This window comes from Hibiscus syriacus, unplaced genomic scaffold (assembly GCF_006381635.1).
Source record: "Hibiscus syriacus cultivar Baekdansim isolate YM2019G1 unplaced genomic scaffold, ASM638163v2 tig00001957_pilon, whole genome shotgun sequence".
NCBI classification, from domain to species: domain Eukaryota; kingdom Viridiplantae; phylum Streptophyta; class Magnoliopsida; order Malvales; family Malvaceae; genus Hibiscus; species Hibiscus syriacus.
The window spans coordinates 19,593-43,909 of NW_024061901.1; the positions used below are offsets into that span (position 1 = coordinate 19,593).

A 24,317-nucleotide genomic window follows, 5' to 3' on the forward strand; every position below is an offset into this window, starting at 1 on the left:
CCATTTTATCATCATCGCCTTTTCCTCATTAGTGAACTTTCCTCTTCAGCCATGGCTTCCAATCCAAAACTCCTGTCTATCATCTTCCTCTTCGCCCTCTTCTCCATTCAGATCCATGCCAGAGAGTTCTTCAGCAAAATCCCAAGGGAAAACAACAATGAAAAACAGCCCACCGTCAAAGAAGAGCAGCAAGAGCCCAGGTTCACTCCCCAGACCCAGAATGGCTACGGCCTTTACGGCCCGGAAACCAACACCAAAGGAACCTATGAACCCTATGTCACGCCGGTTAAGTTCCACCCCGATGAGCCCTACAGCATGATCCCTGAATCCACAAACAACAACAACAAAGACGGTTACTTCCACAGCAAGAGCGCCGTCGAGAGCACCCAGAAGAAAAATCTCGGCGAAGCTCGGTTCACCGAGAAAGGATGGAGCACCGAACAAAACCAGAACAACAACAACCACAACTATTACAACGGCAACAATGAAGAGGACACTTTCACTGGGAAAGGATGGAACACGAAGGAAAACAACAACTACTACAATGGCAACTATGAGTACAAGAAGAATGCCTATGGAGAAGCCATGTTCACAGAGAAAGGATGGAGCACCAAAGAGAACAACAATAACAACTACTACAATGGCAACAATGGGTACAATGGCGAGAAGCAAGGCATGAGCGATACTCGATTCTTGGAGAACGGTAAGTATTTCCATGATATTAGAAACGAGAACAATTACTATCCGAACCAGTTGGAGAACTCGAGGGGATTCGCTTCCAGGAACGAGTTCAATGAGAATCGTTACAACATGGGAAGGTACAACCAGAACCAAGAGGAGTTCGAGGAGAACGAGGAAGAGTTCGAGCCATGAAGGAGGGAACTGCTTGGTTTTTTCTTTAATTAAATCATAAGTATGAAACTTTACTAGTAAAGAAGATTGAAGATTATTTATTGGGTCTTGTGTTTTACTTTGTTATTTTCAGGGTTTGCAACTTTTGCCTTTGAGGCAGATATGCTAAAAGATATGCTATGAGAGACTTGTGTGCTTTATATTTCTTTTACTTTATCAAACAATGTATTGAATAAAAATGTAAGTATGTTTCAATGCTATTCTCTTCGTTTTTTATTTTCGATGTTGGATAAACGCATTAATCGAATTATATTCTAGATCGAGCCAATCTAAAGTCAAATCGACAGTGATGGTTCATCTCAAGCATAATCTTGCCAAAATATTAATCTTTCATGAACATGAGTAACTTATATCCGATGAGTGACATTTCTGGATTTGTTCTTGTTGCCTTGCCTTCTTGTTTATGAAATCCCCACATCCTTAAGTTCGCCTCCCATGAAATGATTCCATTGGGGAAAAAAAAACTCAAATACAACCATGTATGAATAGGACTAGTGATGTTTATTGGCAGTGCTTTCTCCGGCACTCCACTCCACTCCACTCAATAGCTGAATATAGATGCATGTGCATGCCTTTGACACTAACCCACTTTGATCTGTTTTCAACTTGCACCCAAAAATCCAAATATATTTCATCTAAATATCGAACCTCGAAATTCTTAATACATTAATTGTTTAGTCCACACAAACTATGCTTAGGTGAGGTTTGTTGATTTTGTTAGACTTTCAAAGCCAAGACTAGAAAAAGTAAACTTCATTACCTTCTTTTCTCAAACTGTTACCCTCCATCATCCTTAGGCAACTTACAAGTGGTCCCTAAATTAGACAATGGAATAATAGCGTAGAGGAGCCAACATTAGGGGTTTAATCCCTTTTATTATAAAATAAGCAAGTAATTATGTGGTACATCTGCTATTCATAGTTAGTTTTTAACTTGGAACTAAATAGGGGTTATCCAGTTGGGTTGGGTGTTCATTCAATTAGACTATATTTTGTATTGTTTTTCAAAAGTATTTTTGGAATCTTAAAAACTGATATTTATCATTTTTAACTTTTATTAATATTATCTAAGATAAAATATTTTATTTACTTAAAACTACTTTTAATAATACCTCTTCAAGACGTAGTATTCTTCTCCATTCAATTTTATGATGTTTTCGTCACATGTCATCGTTATGATTGTTTGCCATGCATTTTTCACCCACTAGAACGTTCGATGTCAAATTAAACAATCAAAAGATTAAATACCACTTATCATCAAATTAATATTATATTTTAAAAATATGTATCTGATTGGATGTGTAACACCTTCGCTTTTAATTGCAAGATCTTTGACAATATCACTAACTTAATCTTCGATATAATTTTTTATTTCTCATTTCTAATTTGTATAATAAATCTATTAACCTTCACAATTTGTCCTCTTTAAAACGCTTCTCTATTTATTAACACTATCAATTAGCAAAGGTAATCATCATAGTAAAGTTGGAAACTACAGAATTAAAGAAAACATATATAATTCCAAAATTCTAAAAAGAAAAAGTACATAAATAAATAAGAGAAAGTGAAAAATCATCCATTTCCATTTGGTTATCTTCTCCGTGAATGGCGGATGTATGTTTTTGCCTTTACAACATTACCCGCTTTGGGTCGGGATATATAAGAAAAAACAGGTTAATATAAGGTTAAAAAAGGCGATATCAACAAAGTTAATATTTTTTTAATATTTTCGGTGGAGCACTACCTAAAATATTATTTTTTTACAAAAAAATGTTAATATCAAAAATATTCATTATAGGCATCGAAATTAACATTTCTAGTATAAAAAATAACATTTAAGTAACGCTCTACCGAAAATGTTAAAAAATATTAACATTTCCGGTAACGTCTTTACTTAGTCTTATATTAGGTTGTCGTACAACATAATCATTGGTTTAACATATGCATTTATAACATATAACAATTTAAAAGACAAATGTTTCTGCATGTCCATTATTTATATAATATATAGTCATTGTGTATTTAATGTTCATACTATACTTTTTTATTAGGTTAGGCTCTGACCGTAATGTAACACCCTCAGACCGATGTGGATAGCCCGATCCGATTTAGAGTGTCACATTAGGGCCACCGGAGCGACCCACCGTAAAAATAGTAGAAAATTTAAAACTCTTCTTAAAACATGTAAAATCATAAAATGATTTATTATTTTTCAGAAATAAAACGGGTTTATCAGACTCTGATATAAAAACAAAATACAATCTATATGCCCCCTAATCACATGTACCATACTCTACAAACAACGCCGGAAGAGCTCCTTTACTGAATTCGATAGATGCACTGATACAATTCGTTTAACCTGCAATGGTGAGTAATAGAGTGAGCTTCGGAAAGCTCAGTAATACAGAACTACCAGATGATGCTACATGACATGCAGATAAATGGGAAGCCATAATTTCCTTATTGAATCAAACGTATATCAATTGTGTATCTCAGTTCATAAGAAACCTTTCATACTATCACGTTTTCATGAGGTCGAATAGGATATCTAGTGTGTTCCATCAATACGATAAAATCATTATAGGTACACTAATCAAATGATAGTTCAGTAAAATCCCATAAACCATACTATAGATGAGCTTTTAAACTCGTATTTTAAAACCATCTTACAAAGAGTTAACCTAAGGGAACATCTTAGGGCCTGAGAGCCTACCCAAGAAAGTTTGGGGCCACGGGGCCTACCTAAGAACACATCTTAGGGCCGCAGGGCCTACCCGAGCTACCCGAGAATGATCTCAGGGCCGCAGAGCCTACCTAAGAGTCACATTAGGTACATAAAAATTTTCCATCTTGATCAGAGCTGTACTTTACAAATATGTATCTCCAAGATACATATTTATATCGTGATACAAATCCATAAGCCATCACTATTAAGTCGGTGCATCCATAAAACATTAATCATAAATTTCAGTGTACCTCATGTTAAAACAATAAAACAATTTATTAAAATATAAGGAACACACTAGAGAAATCCTAATATTTATCAGAAGCATTTTATAGTCATCTGCATGGATAACACGAAACTTATGAAATTTGATCGAATTTCAAGAACGAGGTCATATTGAAGAGAACCGATTAATAACCAATCTAATCAGACATTTAAGGTTAATACTTTAGAATCCCACTATGTTTTCATGTGCATCTAGAATAACCGGAGTGATTTGAGTCGAAAAAAAGAAACGAATATTCAGGGTAATTACCATCCATGACAATCAATCGGATTATCGAACAACTTGAACTGAACAACTTTCAGAACTGATGTATGTCGATTGGTCAATTCACTGTCCTTCCTGGTATTCACTCTATAATACCAACAATTCTTGTCCATAAATCATCTTCAGAATCATCGCTAAATATACCTTAAGGAATCGAACAAGCATCCTTATAATCTTTATTTTCTTTCCACATTACAACAATATCAAGAATTGATGACGTATTTGATTCTTAGTTCATAACCATATGGACCGTACATCATACAAGTTTATTGTATTTTCCAGACTCATCTAATTACTTACTAAATTCTCCGTCATTAAGGTTCCTTGGTTCATTTAGCAATTAATGCTATCCCGGTTACTTCATATTTTTCCAGAGTAATTCAGACACTTCTGAGTTTCGGATACATGTTGTACTTCCGTTCAGTTCACTTTGGTCATATATTAAAATCATTTTGGTATTCGTGATTGATTTATCTCACGAATATCCACTTCTTAATATCGAATGCGCTCTAGCGTTGAGTTGAGCTGAGTACTTCCATAATTATTATCAATCCAAACTTGAGTAGACGAACTATCATTCAAGTGATATCTATGTCATTCAAGTACTAATATAGCACTAGCATTGTTTGCCCATCTTAAATTGTGTTTCATAACATTAAAGAGCAATACAACATCCATGTTTATTTGAATTTCTTAATTAATCCAAGACATTTACTTAGTATAGACCATAAGGGCATTTTGGTCATTTTGGTGCTCAATGTTTTTCCATTCATTTCAAAGCTTGAAGATATCTATTCATTTCTGAACTTGGTGATATTCTTGAGTCATTCCATTACAAGGGTATTTCAATCATTTCTTTCCATCTGATCTTATCATTTAATTCAAATGTATCATCTTTTCCAGTCCTTTCAAACAATTCTGAAAAAATAACACCATCGATAATTTATTCTTCAGGTATTTACTCATAACTCGGAGATTTCCAGGTTAAAAGTCTTTTCAAACATTACTAACGAATTATTAGGAAATTTCCATACAAAAGTAGGATCTCAACCATTAAATCAGTAATTTATCGGTTTAAGAACAAATTCTCATGTTACTTTCTCATTTAGAGTCAACTTGGACTATTTTCACATCTCAAAGGCATTTTCGTAATTTCTTAACCAGATAATTTCGGTATTAACTCTTAACGAAAATAATTATACTTTAGAGATCCAATGGTTAATTGCTTTCTCGAACATTCTTTGATCTCGAAATAATTCTTTAACGGACTTCTAGTATCTTGCATAAACCTTATTGGGTTAAAACCCGATTATCCAAATTTTCTAAGCAAACTAGCATTTCTTATGCACATCTGTAGTTTTCTCAGATCAATATATTCTTTCAAAGTTATTAGTCAACTTCCAGGGACAATTCTTGATATCTTACAACATAAGGGTATTTTCGTAATTTTACCCTACCAGAATATTCTCATAATTTCCCATCCAAGTACCTTTGATGAAATAATTTATATGTTACATATCCAAGTTGATTCCTTTATCACTAAACACAGAACTTGAAATTTTAATTCTAACAATCCATCAATTTCTTATAAAAGTCATCTGAACCATAATCAGTTACTGAATTTTTATCTTATTCGGATCAAGTGTAGAAATTAATTAACTACACATATGAGACCAATATTATCTTATTCATGCATTTACCAATATTCACATGTTTCATAAAGCATAAAGAGGTAGTAAAGTATTACCTCGATTTTCGTACAATATTGATCGACCATTAAATTCTATTCGAATGCCCTCGATCTTGAAATCATCTTCCAATAATTCCTCAGATGCATAACAATAAACATTTCATCAAAAACGAGGCTTAATTCTGAAAAACAGATCGATTCGGGTGATTAATCAGTGAAAACAACTTACCGATTTCGAATTTGGTAAAACAAACTTCAGACCATCAAATATACGAACTCGAACCCAAAATAATTTCATTCACCATAAAAATAACTTATTAAAATCTAAATAATAATTTGAGGACTCAATTGGTAAAATTGAAAACTAATGATGCCATCACAATAGTTAATTACTTAAATTAGTGAATAAATTGATATTGTAAAAACTATTATGTCATAACTATAACCACTTGAAAACTAAGAGACAAGGTAAAGATCTCACCAAACTTGGATGACACACCTTGTGATTTACCCATTTTGCACTTTAATATATTAGTTTACCCTTATTCTCATATGTAATGAGATAAGAGGAGGTAAGATAGTAGGCTGTCCCAAAATCAGGTTGAGAGCAACTTCCGTGGGAGTATTTTGCACTTTAATACAACCCCAAAATCGAGTGCACTCCATTTCATGTTCATTTTCAAAAAAAAAATCCTTTCTTCATGTTCTGCGCTGCAAGTAAAGCAAGAAAACTTGCCATACGATCACCGGTACACCGCATCAACACCTATTTTGTCACCGTTCGAGACTTCATTTACATGTTCGAAGCATCTTATCCTCTTCATCCTAGATCCGACCTCCATTCATCGAGAAACCTTATGGATCATTGTAGATCTACCAAATGCCATTCGGTTTCCTTGAAGAAAAAGGCTCCGATTTGTCTCCTTAAACATTCGATGGAGCCAAGACCGAGCTATGCTGTTCCTCATTGCCATTCTAGTGTTTCCACCGCTAGAATATTTCCTCCGACATCCGGATCATCAAAAATTCGAGAGCTTCACCCCACCGACCATTTTATTTCTCTTCTTGATCTACTGCTTCTTTGTTATTGATATAAACGAGCTATATGATCGAGTTAGTTGAGTCATTTAAAGTAATTGAATAGGATGGTGATCCCTCCTTGTTGCTTCTGTTTTTAAAACTGAAATGTTCCCACGAATATCTTCAATGTGTGGTTTATAGTAATCTAAATAAAATAATAATATTAAAAATAATAAAATTCCCATCTCACCCAATAATTTGTCCTCATTCTACCTAATTCATTATCCTCAATTTGTTTAATAAAATAATGATATGATAAAACAATTATTTGCCAACCACTTCATATCATTTTACCATAATAAACTAACGTATTTTATAAATCTCTTAAATTTATAATAAACAAGGGAGGAAAAATTATAACTAAAGTCCAAGAATTTTCTCCATAATTCTTTTGAACCTAATACTTTATAATTCCTAAAATTTAGCCCCTAAAATATTATTTTTTTACAAAAAAAATGTTAATATCAGAAATATTCATTATAGGCAGCGAAATTAACATTTCTGGTAGAAAAAAATAACATTTAAGTAACGCTCTACCGAAAATGTTAAAAAATATTAACATTTCCGGTACTTATTCTTATATTAGGTTGTCGTACAACATAATCATTGGTTTAACATATGAATTTATAACATATAACAATTTAAAAGACAAATGTTTCTGCAAGTCCATTATTTATATAATATATAGTCACTGTGGATTTAATGTTCATACTATATTTTTTTATTAGGTTAGGCTCTGACCGTAATATATTTATAAAAGAATTGATTTAAACTTTAAAGTGTGATTAGGCCATCTCCAGCGCATCGCTGGAGTGGCGAAGATCTCTCGTTTAGAGATGATCTTATGCTCTAGCCCATCGTGAATTTGTAGTTATATTGTGGCGATCTGCTACAATGCACGCTACAACTGGCGTTGCATTGTAGTTGCGTTACATTTTTTTTTAATTTTTCTGATTTTTTTGTAAATTCAAATAGATTAAATTGCAAGATAGATAAAAATACATTAAAATTAGATAAATAAACATACTAATTTTTTGGAACATAAAAACTACAACAAACATAAAAACATAGAAATTACTAATAAAACTCAAACAACATTTTCTTATTTATTTGTATTTTCGCAATGTTATTTGTGAATGTTTTATTTATGCATTTTATCTTGATATTTATTAGAAATGTATATTTTTTATTTACAAAATCAATATTATAATAGTTAAATATTGTGAATAAAGTAGAGTTGGTGGTAATGTAGAGATAGTGGTAATGTAGAGATAGTGGTGGAGATGAATTATTATTTTGTCTTTAGAGTAGAGATAAAGATGCTGTAGAGTATAGATGAGGACTCGAGATGACCTAAGTAATTATTTTGGGACCAGAATGTTTCAAATTTCCAATGAATATAGGGAACCCAATGTAAAGGAAACGGATAAATAATATAATTACACATAACATTTTGCAATATGTATCATATGATACATCAATTTTAATTCTATGAAATTATATATACGAGGTATTGATTTCATTTAATTTTTACAAATTATTAAAATTATTATCAATGTAACATCATTATCTTATGGTAAAATGTTAAAATCATCGTGGCATTAAGTTTTTCACGACGAGATATTAAAATGAAACTTAAACTATATGTTAGGTATGATTTTTTTTTAAAAAAAATAGGTATTAAAATGAAACATAAGTATTAAACTTGTAGTTTACCCCATGTAAATACTAAATTATTAAATTTATTATCAAGAAAAACATGTATAATAACTTATTAAATTTGACTTCTAAAAAACGTGTATATTACTTTAGAATTTGAAAACCACTTATATATCATTTATATAAAAAAAAAGTTAACATCTATTTTTATATTATTATTTTATCTTTTAGAATGAAAATCTATTTTCTTTTCTCATTTCTAACTATAAGAAATGAATTTTTTTAATGTTTTTCTTGTTTGGTTGTTTATCTTCTTTGAATTGTTCATTCTTTTCTGAATTAATAACCTCAATCAAATTATTAAGTATTTAACTTTTAATTTCATTTAAATTGAGTGTAATTTTTTAAAATAATTTTTAATTCAATTTATACTTATGGTTTTATTTCAAATATCTATATTTATTAGGTGGTTCATGAATTTTTATCTCTAAAACTTAGACACAATTTTAGATGATATTATATCGATATATTTTATTTCTTAAATTTTCATGTGAACAGATGAATTTTAGTATTTATAAAAATATTCTTTTTATTAATTAATTAATATATTTTTTCCCTTAAAATGGTATTCTCAAAAAAATTGTTGAATTTCGTCATTAGTTACAGGGTTTCATATTAACTAATCCAAATCGATGTATATCGCGCACTTTATTTTATTGGATAAATCTCTTCGTAAAAATTTTCTACATATACATAGATTTAAATTCAAAATATTCTGAACGATATCAAATTACTTACCATTTGAACTAATATATCATAATTTTAATTATAAACATACAAATCTTACTATTCGAGCCCACAAGCTGATTTGAATGATGAAAATCGCTAATGAACGCAAAGAATTGTCCAAAGGAGTATTTTGCCCATCATTTGAAAGCCCAATAGATGATCATTTGCAAGATTATACAAGCTTACCATACGGGAATATACACAGAAAACACCCCTAAATGCAAAACCCCTGGAAAGCCTAAACCCTTGTACAAACAAACCCAAAGACCTCCAAAATCCCGCCACCAAAAATGTCCGCCGCCAGGTCCGTCATCCGTTCCGCGGCCGCCCGAGCTTCAGCGGCAACCAGACTCGCTGGTTCAACCAAGTCTATGCCGCGACCCGCTTGCTCGCCCTTTCGGATCTCCAACCAGAACCCGTTACATGCTCGTATTTTCAGGTAATGGATATTAAATTCTTATATTTTATCTCCTAGGAAATAAATTAATAGAATATTTCTTAATAAATTTGAAAAAAATAGGTCACCGGTGGAGATGAGCTGCTGTGTGGAAACGCTGCTGCCGTATCACACGGCCACTGCTTCAGCTTTCCTGACTTCCATGCTTTCTGTTTCTCGCCGGAGATCCGGTTGGACCGCTGAAGGTATTTCTTTACACTTTTTTTTTGATCTGTTTAAATTATTAGGTATTAAAGCATTCGAAGTTTCTAACTTTTAACTACATAGGAAGTCTGCCTATTTTTCTGATAGAGAAAGCTTGCGTTCTTAATGACTGAATGAAACTTGAATTGAGAGTAACTAATTACAGAAGTGAGATACTAAAACCAAATTTGGTCCTTAATAACAGAAGATGTGGTTTCCCGCCTTCCCTAAGGATAACCTTCAGTACTTTGTTGCCATGTTTGTTATTTGTCGGATATCTTGTAACCAGAAGAGGTGTTGGCAATAAAATAGCAGTAAGGGGAATTTTTTTATTATAACTAGAATTTATGAGGGAAAGTAGGCTGTATCTGCTAGGCATAAACGGCTGCTGGACGACAAGAAGTTTCATAGACAACCACTCAAAAACAATAGCCAAATGTTGCATATTGCACTTCCCCTTTCATCTCCCTTCTCTTCCCTTCCGTTTTTGGATAGGTAAAATAATCACTTCTCTCTGTCTTGTAAATAAGTGGAAGAATGTAAACTTTTTTTATTGTTTTGTACGCCAATACAAGACTAGATGAAGGACAAGGCATAGAGAGGGAGTGAATTGTATTTGTTTTTCATTTTAAATTTTTTTTGGGACTGCTACTGAATTTTTCTTCGGTGTTTGAGTGGATCATAATTGTGAAATGGCAAGAGTTTGAATGCTATGCCCTATAGTTTCATGGTTTTAGAGCCATAAAATGAAAAATTAAACGTTTTTAATTAGTAAGTTGATTGTTCCTGAAATTACTGTTAACCTTCTGAAAAGTGAACCATGTTATTTTCTGAATGTTGAGACTTGCTTACTCCTTGACGTACACTATGGATGGGAAATGGATAAAAGGCTCTCGGTGATGCAATTCAGTACAACTTTTCAAAGAACAAATGCATGAAATCTAACACTTTGAGATGATATGGGTTTTGCTTATGCATAATTGAGGTGAGATTGTTATTTGGTGGTTAATAATTAATAAGTTTTCCAACTTAACTTGAACTAAACCTATTTATGTTCTTATTCGTGCCAGTATAAGTAGGATATGAAACCAATAATGATTTGTTGTTTCACCCAGATTGCAATGATGATGTATGATGAATGTCGGAGAGTTCGGGCAACATTTTTGATAAATGTACTCTAAGACAAGGTGGTGGAATAAAGCTTTTTTATTAGGGTCTTTAGATACTTTCCCCTGTTCATAAATTTAACATTCTTATGGAGTTGGAAGGAATTTAATCATAGATAGGTGCTTTTGAAGGTCTTATGATCTTAGTTTAAAAAAGCGCCGCTTAAGCTCGATTAAAGTGCTAAGCGACTCGAGCGAGGCCTCTGACGCTTCAGCATAGCAAAAGCACTACAAATTCATTAAGCGGTAGTAATCGGCGCTTTTACAGCGCTTTTAGCAAAGTGCTAATCGGCGCTTAATCGCGAATTTAGAAGATATAATTTTTGGGCTTGTTTAGGGTTTAGTGGGCTATTCAGGCTTAGATTGGCTTTTAGTTTAGGTGGGCTAGGGTAAAAAATGTGATTTAAATAAGCAGTAATATAAGAATTTAGAGAACGATTGAGGTTGACCTTGAGCAGTAAAAAAATTCCCAGATAGCGATCATCTTCCACGCCTCTCGCCTCTCGCCTCACGCTCACGACTCCTGACTCACGACTCAAGTTTTGATCATCATCTTCCTCTCATCTCACTCGAGTCACGCTGCTGCTGCACTTCATCAACCGGTACGTAATTTTGTTGTTTATATACTTATAGTTTGTTGCAAAATTGTGTTTTATAGTTTATAGAATATTGTTCTTCTTTATAGCTTATTGCTTTCTCCTTCTTTAAGTACTTAGTATTGCTGAATTTTACATGTAGACTAAGACAAGCAAAATGCTTGTTAAACTGTTTTATAATTGTTACTGCCTTACTGGTATAGTTTGTAACTTTGCATACTGGATTACTGGTATTGTTCTGTTATTTTAGTTTGACTTGTTATTTTAGTTTGACTTTATGTTTAATTTATCTTTTATAGAATGACTTCAATGGCGGGTAAGGCGGGTTCTTCAAAGAACAGGTCAGAAGACCCGGTTAGGAAATATACAATACAAGATCTGAATAATAAAATCAGCTTTACATGCTCTTTTTGTGGACAAACATTTAAGGGAGGTGTGTTTCGGATCAAACTGCATGTGATTGGTGGTTTTAAGGATGCTCGTAAATGTCCAAACTGTCCGGAGCATGTGCGGGAAGAATTAAATGTGTTCATGATGAAGAAACAAACGGCAAAGGCAGAACAACATATGCAAGCAAAAAATTGGATGCACCAACAACAAGCTGATGAATACGATGGTGAAGAAGAAGATGTTGTTGAAATAGGCGGCCGTAGTAGCAAGATGCCCCCACCCAAAAACCAAGGCAAAAAGGTCCTATGGACATGTACTTCACTCCTAATCCTCGAGAAGCAATCAAAGCTAGGAAGGAAGGGAGACAACAAACCATCAATGAAACGTGTCGAAAGTACCTTAGGGATAAAGTTTGCCATGAGATTGGGAGGTGGTTTTACGATGCAGGTATTATAAATAATTAAATATTTAATGTTTTTTGAGTTTTAAGTTGCTGGAAGTCTTTTTTTTGTTTATGCTGATGGAAATTTTTTTTTATGTAGGCATTCTTTTTAATGCCGCAACATATGAGAGTTTTCAAATAATGATCGAAGCAATCGAACAGTTTGGCCCCGGGATGAAAGCACCAAGTATGTACGAGTTAAGAGTTCCCATACTTAACAAGGAAGTAGAGGAAGTTCAAAACCAAATTGTGGAAAATAAGAAAGAATGGGCAGAAAAAGGTTGTTCAATACTATCGGATGGATGGCGTGATTCCGTTGTTCAAAACGATATCATCAACTTCCTGGTAAACTCCCCAAAGGGTTCGGTCTTCGTGAAGTCACTTGATGTATCTGATGTTTCAAAGGATGTTGATTTGTTGTTTCATGTTCTTGATAAAATGGTGGAGGAAGTTGGTGAAGAGAATGTGGTGCAGGTGGTGACTGATAATGCATCAGCTTATGTGAAGGCATGTAAGAGTTGAGTTGCAAATTTAGTCTTTTGATAATCTTTTGTCTAATGTCATCTACTCATCTTATTCCTCTAACTTTGTAGGGAAGTTGTTGGAAGCTAAAAGAACACGTCTCTATTGGACACCATGTGCTGCACACTGCCTAGACTTGATGTTGGAGGATATTGGCAAACACATTCCTAGGGTTAAAAATGCTTTAAAAAAGGCCATTTACTTAAATGGATATATATTGTCATGTTGGTTTGGTGAACTTGATGAGAAAGTTCACAAACCAAAGAAACTTGCATAGACCGACCATCACAAGATTTGCTACTTCCTTCATCACTCTTGCCCAGATCCACAAACAAAAAAACAATTTGAGGAAGATGGTGACTTCTTAAGAGTGGGAAACGAGCAAGTGGTCTAAAGAACCCACAGGTAAGAAAATAAAGTCTTACTTTTTGCAAGAAACGTTTTGGAGGAATGTACTTTATTCTCTCAAGTTGACGGGCCCCTTAGTGAAAGTTCTTAGACTAGTTGATGGAGAAAAAAATCCAGCCATGGGGTACATCTATGAGGCAATGGATAGAGCTAAGGAGGCGATTCGTGATTGTAGACACTCATTTTCGTCCGTTTTTTATAGCAATATAATATAATTTTTTGATTTTTTTTAAAAATATATGTACTATATAGTTTTGAAAACATTTCGAAAATATATATAGTATATAGTTTTTAAAAAAAAATTGAAAACATATATAATGTATAGTTTTTGAAAATGCATTTGAAAATATATATAATATATAGTTTTGAAATCATTTTGAAAATATATATAATATATAGTTTTTAAAAAACATTTTTGAAAAATTATATAATATATAGTTTTAAAAACATATTTTTAAATCTTATATAATATTTTTAAATCATTTTTGAAAACTATATAATATATAGTTTTGGAAATTTTTAAGAATATCATATATAGTTTTAAAAAATATTTTTGAAATATATATATTATATTATATAGTTTATATTATATTATTATTAGTATGTTATTATTATTATTTTCATTTCATTTTATTCATTTAATTTAATTTAATTTAATTGTTTTTTTTTGGTCCAGATCTATTTTAAGTCCAACAAGTCTCAGTCCGGTTTGGAGGCCCTGAACTAGCCCAAGGGAGCATTAGGGTTTCAACGAATGTATCCAAGCGCCGCACAAATCAAATAGCAAAAGGGGAAAAGGCACAAGTCAATCTGGACCGTTGGATCTGACCCAATCCAACGGCTGAGATCAAGTCAAGGGAAGAAGCATGAACGCCAACAGCCAATGGAGCCAATCATCGAAGCAACCGACCGAGATCCCGGGACTGAACCATCCCAGGATTTCCGGCCCAACGACGACCTCAACGTGAGCAGATCGTCCCCGAGATTATCGGGACCAAACGGCCCTTTCAAGGGCTATAAAAAGACGGCCAACCAACCACGATCCCGAGATCGTCGGGACTCCCAACGGCCGGCGTAGGTTATAAAAACCCACGGCCAACCATCACAGAGGGGGGACGACCAAGAAACGAAACCAGACATAGAGATCATTGGCCAAAACAGAGCCAAACCACCATCACCGGGTATCAACCGTACCCAACTTCAACGTACAATAGATAAACCAAACCACACAAGTAAACCAAAACCATCGTTCGAGAACAGAAAGAACCCGAGAGATATCAACACAACAACATCAACCATATACAGTAAACAAAACCGAGAGACTACAAAAGCATCGAAACCACACACACAAAAACACCAACAACCAAACGCTACGATAAAACCAAGAGAACAAGCAAAACAACGAAACACAAAGACCAAACGGCGAGAACAAAAGCGGAAAGGTAAAAGGCCGAGACTTTTGGTTTAGATCTACGCATGTGGGGGCATTTTTTGGGTGTTTGAACTTCGGTTTTGGGTTGAGGACGTTGAGAGGGAGTTTTGCGGGTGTTTTTGTTTTTTCGGCCACCGTCGACGGTGGCCGACAGTGACGGCTAACGGTGGTTGACCGTGGAACGACGTCTTCCTGGTGGGGACTCTCTAGAGAGAGTCCAGAGAGATCTCTCTCTTAGAGAGAAAGTGCGAGGAAACAAATGAGGGGAAACGGGTGGAGGAAGGCCATATTTTGGCCTTAAATAGCGAAGTCAAAACGACGCAGTTTTGCCCCATATACACCCGTGTTTTTGAGACTTTAGGGGAAATGACGTTCTAGTCCCTGACCGTTTGTAACCTTTTATTTTAATCACTTCATTAAGTTCCAGTTTACTTCATTTTGAGCATGCATATTTCAATATTTATATTGTAGTCACTAACGTGAATTAATTTTTTTTATTTATTAAATTTTATATTTTCTTTCAAAATTTAACTTTTTATTTATCATTATTTTTTTCATGTTTTTATTTTATTTTTATTTTATTTTTATCATATTTTTTACTAGCTTCGTTTTTTATCTATGTTTTTTTCTTTTTCCTTTTTATTTAATATTTTCTCTTTTATTTCTATTTTTATTTATTCATCTTCATTTTTTTTGTTTACCTTTTTTAATATTTGTTTACTACTTGTTATCTAACATTTTTTACTTGTCTAGAAGAACTCCAATCTATCAAAGGTAAGTAATTTGAATAGAATATTTTAAATTTTAATTTAAATTTCAATTTTCGTAATTAAAGACAACCGGTGAATTAATTGGTACCGAAAGGGCAGTTCAAGGGTGCTAATCCTTCCTTGACCGTAACCGACTCCCGAACTCGATACGTTTCTGGTACAACGCAGATCAGGTAAGATGGTGTCCGACCTACCTAAATTCGTTTTAAAGTGGTCGATGGCGACTCCAATCCACATTTTCAAGTCGAAGCCCAATTTCAGAGTCCAACCGAGAGACGGTTGCGACAGTGATAGTTTTCCGAATCGAGAGGATGATTACAAGAAAGCTTTTGAAATTATAGATCATAGGTGGGAATGTCAACTATATAAACCTTTGCATGCTGCGGGACATTTCTTGAACCCGGGGATCTTTTATGATGAAGTTGGTGGTGTGCTTTGTGAAGAAGTTGAAAACGGTTTTTATGAATGCATGTTGAGGCTTGTTCACTACCAAGAAACGCAAGACAAGATTTCAGACGAGTTAGTTAAATACCGAAAGGCAGAAGGTCTCTTTGGTATTAGCTTGGCTGTTAGGCAAAGGAAAACAAAATCACCAGGTAAAAAAATGCTACTTTATATTTTAAGTTTTAAATTATATTAATTATTCTCTCAAATATAGTTTATGCTTCATGTTCATTTTACATTTTTTTTATAGCTGATTGGTGGACAATGTATGGATCTTCGGCTCCTAACTTGAAAAACTTTGCTATACAGATTCTTAGTCTCACTTGTAGTGCTACAAGTTTTAAGAGAAACTGGAGTTTTTTCAACAAGTAAGTTATTTTTACATGTTTTTTCTTAATAATATTGCTGGAAATTATATATATATATGCATAATGTTGCTAACATCCAGTTTTGGTTTTTTTCTTGTAGCTTCACACTAAGAAACGAAATAGATTAGCACAATCTAGATTGAATGACATGGTGTTTGTGAAATTCAATCATGCCTTGGAGCGTCTAGCTAAAAGTAAGGAGATCGATCCCATTCTTTTGCAAGATATTGATGAGAGCAATGAGTGGTTGATGGGAAGAATGGAAGATGATGAAGATGATGATGAGGCGGTGTTTGTTGGTGAGGATTTGACATGGAGTGATGTTGCTGACGCTTCCGGTGCATATGAGTCTAGTTATCTAACTAGAGCATCAAAAGTAGTGAATGATGGAGCCGGACCATCGAGAAATGATAAAGGAAAATCTCCTGCTCATAATCCTATCTCTAGTAGACCATCTCGTAGATGCTTAGTTGATGAAGATGAGATGGAAGAAAATATTGGAGTGTCTAGTGATGAAGGAGATGGTGTTGACCGAGTTGATAACGATGACGATTTAGAGGATTTTTAGTTATAAGGAATTGAGGTTTAGAAAAATACTTTTGTTCATCTCACTTTAGACTACTTTTGGTGTTAGTGTAGACCATCTTTTGAGATTAATATGCTCTTATAGTTGTATGGTTAGTGATATATAAATATTTAAGTGTTTATAACTTATAAGTAAATTGAGAATTATATTTTGGTGTTTAAGTACTTATAAGTTTTGAATATATGCATCGACACTTTGATATTTAAGTATTTATAAGATAATTTATAAATATTCTGTATTTTTTGTGAATTTCGGCTTTTTTGACGCTTCGTGTGCATAAAGCGAGCGCTTTCGCTTAGCGCTTAGCGCTTCGGCGTCTAGGACCCTAGGCGCTTTACGCTTTTTAAAACCAAGCTTATGATTGAACGGATCAGATTATGAATATGATTATATTTTGTTATTTTTATTAATGCCTGTAAAAGCTAAATGAACCGCTCTAAATCTTTAGGAGCTGTAAGGGAATGAGCATTTTTCATAAAGTATTGTCTTTGACAAATTGAATTTCATGCATATATCGACTTTGGCTGTACCAAACGTCCAAACCCTAGATTTTGAACCTATAGCCTTCCTAGAATACAATCTTTTTCTTCCATTGGCCACTGCTCAAGTTCGTATTTTTTTTAACCTGTATTCTCTGTATCCAAATCCTCACATTTTTTGTGTGTTGATGATAGAGATGTGATCTGAACCTTTATAAAATGCAGTTGAAACACAAATATCATTGCTTATCTTCTTTAGTGTGGATAAAATGGTAACAAATTTCTAATACCATGAACCTATTTTCTTCTTACTGTAGATGGATGATTGTGGTTGGGATGTGCGGTGCTATTCATCTCCATGAAAATTCGACCAACCTTGTAGGACTTTGATGCATGTATTATTCTTGGACAAATGTGAAAATCCTATGTTATTACAACATTTGTTCTTTGAGCGTCTGGAAGTAGGTATCACATACCAATTTTTTTATTCTCTGAATAAGTTAAATACCTTATATCACCTGGTTTCATGTTTCTTTTTCTTCCTGTTTCTCCCTTGAATAATTTGTAGCTTATATGATCAAATGTGCTCCCATGGATAGCATGCTTAACTGAATAATAAATCAACCATCCTTGGTTTCAAGTAGAGTTGATATCTTATTGATGCAAAGTGAGTAATGCCCTGAACTTTAGCACTTTGTCCAACTTGGTCCCTAAACATTTTTGTTGTCCATAGTGGCCTTGGAACCTGGCAACTTTTGGATATTGTGACACTTTGATAAAGAAACATATTTTTCTAAACAAAAAATCAAGTGATATGTCAGAATCACATCATTCAAAGGACCAAAGATTCAAGTTCCGTGACCAAGTTGGGAAAGTTGTCATGCACAATAAAGGTTTAGTGGGCATATTGTGAAACGTGGTCAAGTTTAGGGGGGCAAAATGTGATATTAGAGTAGTACGATCTCCATGAATTTTCAATAGCGTCAATGTCAACTCTCATTTAGTTGATTTCCGAGTACTTGAATGTGCATATCCTTTTGCGGCATAATTAAGACTCTTGAGGCTATTCGTCCCACCATTAAGCAAAACATTGCCTTTTCTTTCCAACTTGAAATTTACATAGGTGGTAATTGGTTAAGCAACAACAATTAACTAATCCAAAGGCCAACGCATCTCCTCCCACAAGATATGGCATATAAGGGATTGCTGGGTTGTCACGTTATGCTGGTGCGCCTAAAACACAAACGGGAAAACATGGGGATGATATCCCTCTTTATTATAGAATTGCGTAAATACAATAACATTGTATTAAATAATTATATTCTTTATAAAAGGAAAGTCTAATTATTGTAAAATACCTCACTTGTGCTAATTAAACGATAAAACTTCAACTTAACTATTCCTACGCATGGATTTAAAATAATTTATTTTTCAAGGGAAATATGATAGATTGGTATAATTTAAATGTCACATATGTTTATGTACTTGGGGACAATTATAGCTCGAATCAGGTTATTTTTTTATTGATTCGAGTTTTTGTCTTTCATATGTTACTTGATTTTATCCAAATTTAAAAAGTTTTCATTAACTCAAAATTTAATTTAATTTTTAAGTAAATTTTACGTACTTGATATGGTATATATATAATTTATTTTATTAGATAAAATAGAGATTTAACTGAAAAATATATAGACAAAGATTTTATTATAATTATTTTTAAATATATATGAGAATGAGATACTTGTACAATTATTCTCAAGTCAAGTTAAAATTTTTTTATCTTAAACTTAAATTCGATTTGATATAGTTCTTAAAAAAAACTCAATCTAATATAATTTTGACTCAATTTTTTTAAAAAAGACAATCTCATAAAATTGAATTAAGTTAAAATTTATTAGATTCGATTTTTTTAATATGTGGTAAATATAAAGTAATATATGTTCAAAGATAATTTTTAACCTCTTGATATTGAACACTCACACTTTTAACATTCTCGATGCTCAAATCTGAATCTTCAAGAAATAATAATATTTTTTTACTACGAAGATAATTTATTTCATGCTATATTCTAATCTTATGTTTATCCGGATGTATTGGAATTAAATTTTCCATAAGAAATACAATACATCACATACGTTTGGGTTAATAATAATCCACCCGGCTCCATGTGTATTCAATTGATAAATGGATAAGACTCACTGAGGTCATGATGACTCGACATCCCAATAATAAACAAAGATTTAAACAATTATAGGTCAAACTGTACTTTTGGTCCCTTTGCTATTCTCACATTTAAGATTTAACTATTGTATTTCAGTTTGATATATATCAAATTTAACATAATTTCATTATTTTATTTCAGTTTGTCCATTAAGTGTCATTTTCTAAGCACACAAAAAGAAATTTATTTCAACGTAATGAGTTGGAATGAATATTTTTCTAAAAAGTTGTGGCTTAATGGACAAACTGATGATAGAAAATGACTACATCTAACTAAAGTGTAAGGACTAGGTTCTAAATTTGAGTATAGACAAGGACTACGACTAAGATTCGACCACCAATTGTGTAAACTGTAAGGCTTGATAAAGTAAAACAGGGGATCACTTGCAGAACAACGACCCATATGAAAACTAGAAGTCCAAGTAGACAGAGCCAGAAGTGCAGCATCAGTGGTTGGTGGCGGCGGGTCGGTCACAACTTTATCATAGCTTGTGGTTAAGCCTAAACCCGAGAATGGCAGTTGGCAGACCAGAATTTATATTCTATAGTTTTTATATTTAAGCGTAAATTATGCGTTTAATACCTAAACTATCATATTTGATCCATTTTAATACTAAAACTTATATTTTTCAAAACTATGTCTAATGCTTAGTTTTTGTTTCATTTTTAGTATCACGCTGAAAACTTAACGGCAGTATTTTTTTATGTGTAAATTACATCATTCAAACTATCTTTTCATTTCTAGTTTGGTACTAAAGTTTAAATTTTTTTAATTTAACTACTCAATTTTTAAATTTCTCTTATTTTAATCACTCTAATTTATTTTATTAATAATTTTGTGACATTAATTTTTTATTTATTTTATTAATATATAAATAAAAATATTTTTTTAAATTTAAAGTGATTAAATTATGAGTAATTTGAAAGTTGAGTAGTTAAATAAAAAAAAGTAAATTTTAGTACCAAACTATAAATGAAAAGATAGTTTGAATGATGTAATTTACTCATAAAAAGGTGCCACAGGCAAATGACCCATTAAGTTCTTAATAATGAGGTACTAAAATTAAACAAAAACTAAAAATTAGGTATGATTTTAAAAAATTAAAAGTTTAAATACTAAAACATATCAAAATTGATCATTTAAGTACCAAATACCTAGTTTATTCTATATTTAAATATATCTAGAATTAACTTGGATTATTTTTTATGTGTTTTTCACCTTTTCAAAACATGATATTATCTTTTATTTAATCTTATGATGTTCTTATTATGAATCATTGTTACCGTTGTTCATTCAATTTATTCTATTTGATTATCAAATATTCAGTAGAATACTCAACGTAAAATTAAATAGTAAAGAAACGTTTTAATATCAAATATTTTAGGATCATCACTCTATTTTGGAAAAAAAAATATTTGATAAAATATATAATGTAAATGCTTATAAACTCTCAAAGTTGTGCCAACTAGTATTGGCCCAAGTGGTTGGGATTCAAGAATTTGAGCTTATAAGGCGAAGTTTGAATCCCACCACCGTTACTCTTGGTGGGCAATTTGTAGAATCTTATATAAATCACAATTGAGTCTTAAGTATGTCCTGACCTTGTACTGGGTATATATATATGCGCGCGCTTTTTTTTAAATATATTTAGTATCATATCCGAATTAGAATTTAATCCTAAACTGATGATTAGCTAATAAAATTATTCAATGGATATGTTTTAAAATTTAAGGATCAACATAGAATATAGATTACAGCTTGAGGACGTCTTATGAAATTAACCCAAATTGATATAATAACACCACTATGATAGTCTACATTTAATTAGATAATCATCAAGCAAAGTCCAATTATATAAGAATCTAGGGAGTGCTTTGACTCTGCCGCTGCTCTTTTTCTTTTGTATTTCGACTTTCCTTGGGTTCTGTTTTTGTTTGGCGAGATAAGGCTTCTTTGATTTGCAACGATGATGGAGCTGTTCGTGCTGGGGTGTACCGGAGTTGTGGTGTTCCTTCACGGAGCCAACTTCTTCTTCCATGTTCTTTCCCAGCACCTCGCTGTTCGTTCTCTCAGGTTCGTTCATTGTTTTCAAAATTCCCAGAATCTGGGTATTATTATTTCATAAAGCAGGGTTCTGGGAAAAAGATCTCAAATTTCTTATTTTACAAGCTTCACCTGCTAGAACTACGTACCGGGTATCGAGTATTGATTCTGTCATCGGATCAAGGTTCAATCTAGCGTTATAATTAGTAATTTAGTGTCGTTGTTGTTGTGTTTATTGATTCTGATGTTTTAATTTATGATTTTGTTTGGTTCAGTTTCTTGGGATTTGTTGGGTGGTAGAACAAAGGGAGAAACCAGAGGTTGAGAGAGGATTCATTTCTCTGCGTGCAAGTTTTGAATGTGGATCATGCTTTGTAAATATTTGATTATAACTTGGATTTTGTAGCATATCAATGTGATGATAATCATGTACGGTTAAAACAAAATGATATCATCCAACCTATATTACTATTGTTCATGTTGAAAATGAAGTCTGATTTTAAGTTTTTGAAGACGTGATGAAAATGTCCTGTTTGAGATCCAATCTTCTCGACTTGGCCGAAAGTGATATTTGCAGATCATCTATAGAATATGATAGCCGATTAAATTGGAATCTTAATATTTTGTTGAGAACGTTAACAAATTATTAAAAGAAAACGTTTAAATTTTCATAGACGATGGCCTTGTCTGGGTTCATCCGTGTGGAAGGTGATCATGAGTGAAGCAGAGGGAATGTTGCAGAACTTGGAAGCAAATCATTTGGTGTACCCTTGAACTAACATTATTTCTATAAGGAGAGTTTGGTGGAACAATGTTTTCATTACATAGAATTCAAGTGTCGCAACTTACAATTGTTAACTAAAATTGATTAGCTTCATCAAGAGGAGGAGGCAGGTCCATTTCCACTCCTATATATACTCGGAGTTCCACACGGAAATAGAATGGTAACTTGGATTATGGATTCAGATATTAAAATTATTATTTGGCACATTTAAAATAGCATTTTTTATATATTTCCATTTCTTATGCATATGTTTATTTGGTTTGGAACCCAAATAGGATTAAATTGCAGGTTCTTCAAATTAGGCGGCCACTTGGACTGGATTGTTTTTGTTTTTGCATATGGCATGGCCCAATTTCAAGTACTCGGTCTCTTGGCATGCGTTCACCAACTGAAACACATGTAGATTATGGCCAGTTGTCTTTCTACTTCATTGAAAAGCACAATGCATTAGCGCTATTAATATCCTCAACAATTTCATCATACATAGCTTCGACTCAAAAGTCTATTTGAAACCGTTAAGATGGATAGTGGAGTAATTTTGCTTAATGAAGAGCGTATATTGCACTCAAAGATTGAAGGGAGTGGGGGAAGATGCCTGTCGGGTGAGATCAATACTAGATGTCAGAGCCTACTCATGTGGCGTTTAGAGTGCCCACCAACACGCATAATTGGAACGAAAGAAACGTGTGAGATTTGATTGGGCGGTGTGCGAACATCATTCGGTCATTGCTAGCGGTTCAACAGGTGAATTTAAATGAAGGCGTGGCTTTAGCAGCAAAGTCGCTCGGCTCCTTAGCCAAACATGCCGACAACTTTTCAACTCACGCGCTTCATTTTCTCAATAGAAAATTATTCTATTGATCACTAAATTATTATCATTTTGTTTTTAATCACTGAATTTGCTTTTGATGCATTGCATAATCAAATAATATATATTATATTAGTGATGATTTTATTGAAAAACTTAATAATCAAAATTAAACAACGATGATGATGCAGTGACTAAAACGATAATTTACCTTTATATCATTAAATTTTTAAAAGAACTAATATCAATAATATGAAATTTGAATTTAATTATAAATATTTTTTTTGTAATTATATAAATAATTTTTTATTTTATTTTAATAGTAGAATTAAAAATTACATTAATTTCATATTATATTGAATTAATATAATAATTTGTATTTATATATATAATAGTCAATAATATTATGTTGATAAGTATGAAAACAATTTATGAAAATTGGATTAAATTGTGTTTTTACAATATATTTATTGTATGAATATTTTGGATACAATTTTTTTTAAAGTAGAGTGTTGAATGGACGCGCCGGAAGATTGAATGAGAGGAACTCATACCACCGCACACAATCAACCGTAGTATAACTGCCGTTAGATGATAAAAATGATGATAGAGACAGATAGAATGATGTCTTCAAGACAACCCACAAGCCACTTAATCTACGTTTGCTTAAATTTACAAACTGCCATCATTCAGTCAAATCTATTAGTTGACTGTGCCACCTCGCTTCCTTCAATTCCTCGCAGATTCGTCCTCCCACTATATAAAAACTCGCCCTCCCGCCCTTCGTTACAAAGCACAAACGAAAATCTCAACA

The 24,317-nt window shown here is 32.8% G+C and overlaps 2 protein-coding genes and 2 long non-coding RNA genes across 7 annotated transcripts; all 4 read left to right on the top strand.

Annotated features, from left to right (window-relative positions):
- LOC120137153 (protein E6-like) lies at window positions 1–1,112 on the top strand. 3 transcript variants are annotated; one of them, XM_039152984.1, is made up of 2 exons: window positions 1–487; window positions 662–1,112. In XM_039152984.1, the coding sequence occupies exons 1-2, from the start codon at window positions 52–54 to the stop codon at window positions 871–873; spliced, it is 648 nt and encodes a 215-aa protein (XP_039008915.1). In that variant the 5' UTR covers window positions 1–51; the 3' UTR covers window positions 874–1,112. The 3 variants fall into 3 exon arrangements, with proteins under 3 accessions (XP_039008915.1, XP_039008919.1, XP_039008909.1); XM_039152988.1 differs by having other exon boundaries at window positions 1–481; window positions 656–1,112; XM_039152978.1 differs by having other exon boundaries at window positions 4–462; window positions 529–1,112.
- Window positions 1,113–9,623: 8,511 nt separating this feature from the next.
- Window positions 9,624–18,119, top strand: LOC120137176 (protein NUCLEAR FUSION DEFECTIVE 6, mitochondrial-like). 2 transcript variants are annotated; one of them, XM_039153000.1, is made up of 3 exons: window positions 9,624–9,843; window positions 9,925–10,046; window positions 17,965–18,119. In XM_039153000.1, the coding sequence occupies exons 1-3, from the start codon at window positions 9,695–9,697 to the stop codon at window positions 17,970–17,972; spliced, it is 279 nt and encodes a 92-aa protein (XP_039008931.1). In that variant the 5' UTR covers window positions 9,624–9,694; the 3' UTR covers window positions 17,973–18,119. The 2 variants fall into 2 exon arrangements, with proteins under 2 accessions (XP_039008931.1, XP_039008925.1); XM_039152994.1 differs by lacking the exon at window positions 17,965–18,119 and adding an exon at window positions 11,160–11,257 and having other exon boundaries at window positions 9,625–9,843.
- On the top strand, window positions 11,694–12,169 carry LOC120137193. The gene is made up of 2 exons (XR_005517418.1): window positions 11,694–11,812; window positions 12,106–12,169. It is a non-coding gene; the product is annotated as an uncharacterized LOC120137193 (long non-coding RNA).
- A 3,646-nt stretch (window positions 18,120–21,765) lies between the features above and the next one.
- Window positions 21,766–22,319, top strand: LOC120137106. The gene is made up of 2 exons (XR_005517410.1): window positions 21,766–21,941; window positions 22,187–22,319. It is a non-coding gene; the product is annotated as an uncharacterized LOC120137106 (long non-coding RNA).
- Window positions 22,320–24,317: the final 1,998 nt, after the last annotated feature.

Bases quoted from the DNA above. Each gene is read 5' to 3' on its own strand.
- LOC120137176 (XM_039152994.1), top strand. From the start codon at position 9,695: ATGTCCGCCGCCAGGTCCGTCATCCGTTCCGCGGCCGCCCGAGCTTCA. The intron at 9,844-9,924 runs GTAATGGATATT...TGAAAAAAATAG, and splicing joins TTACATGCTCGTATTTTCAG to GTCACCGGTGGAGATGAGCT. The intron at 10,047-11,159 runs GTATTTCTTTAC...TGTTTCACCCAG, and splicing joins ATCCGGTTGGACCGCTGAAG to ATTGCAATGATGATGTATGA.
- LOC120137153 (XM_039152978.1), top strand. From the start codon at position 52: ATGGCTTCCAATCCAAAACTCCTGTCTATCATCTTCCTCTTCGCCCTC. The intron at 463-528 runs CACAACTATTAC...AACACGAAGGAA, and splicing joins AAAACCAGAACAACAACAAC to AACAACAACTACTACAATGG.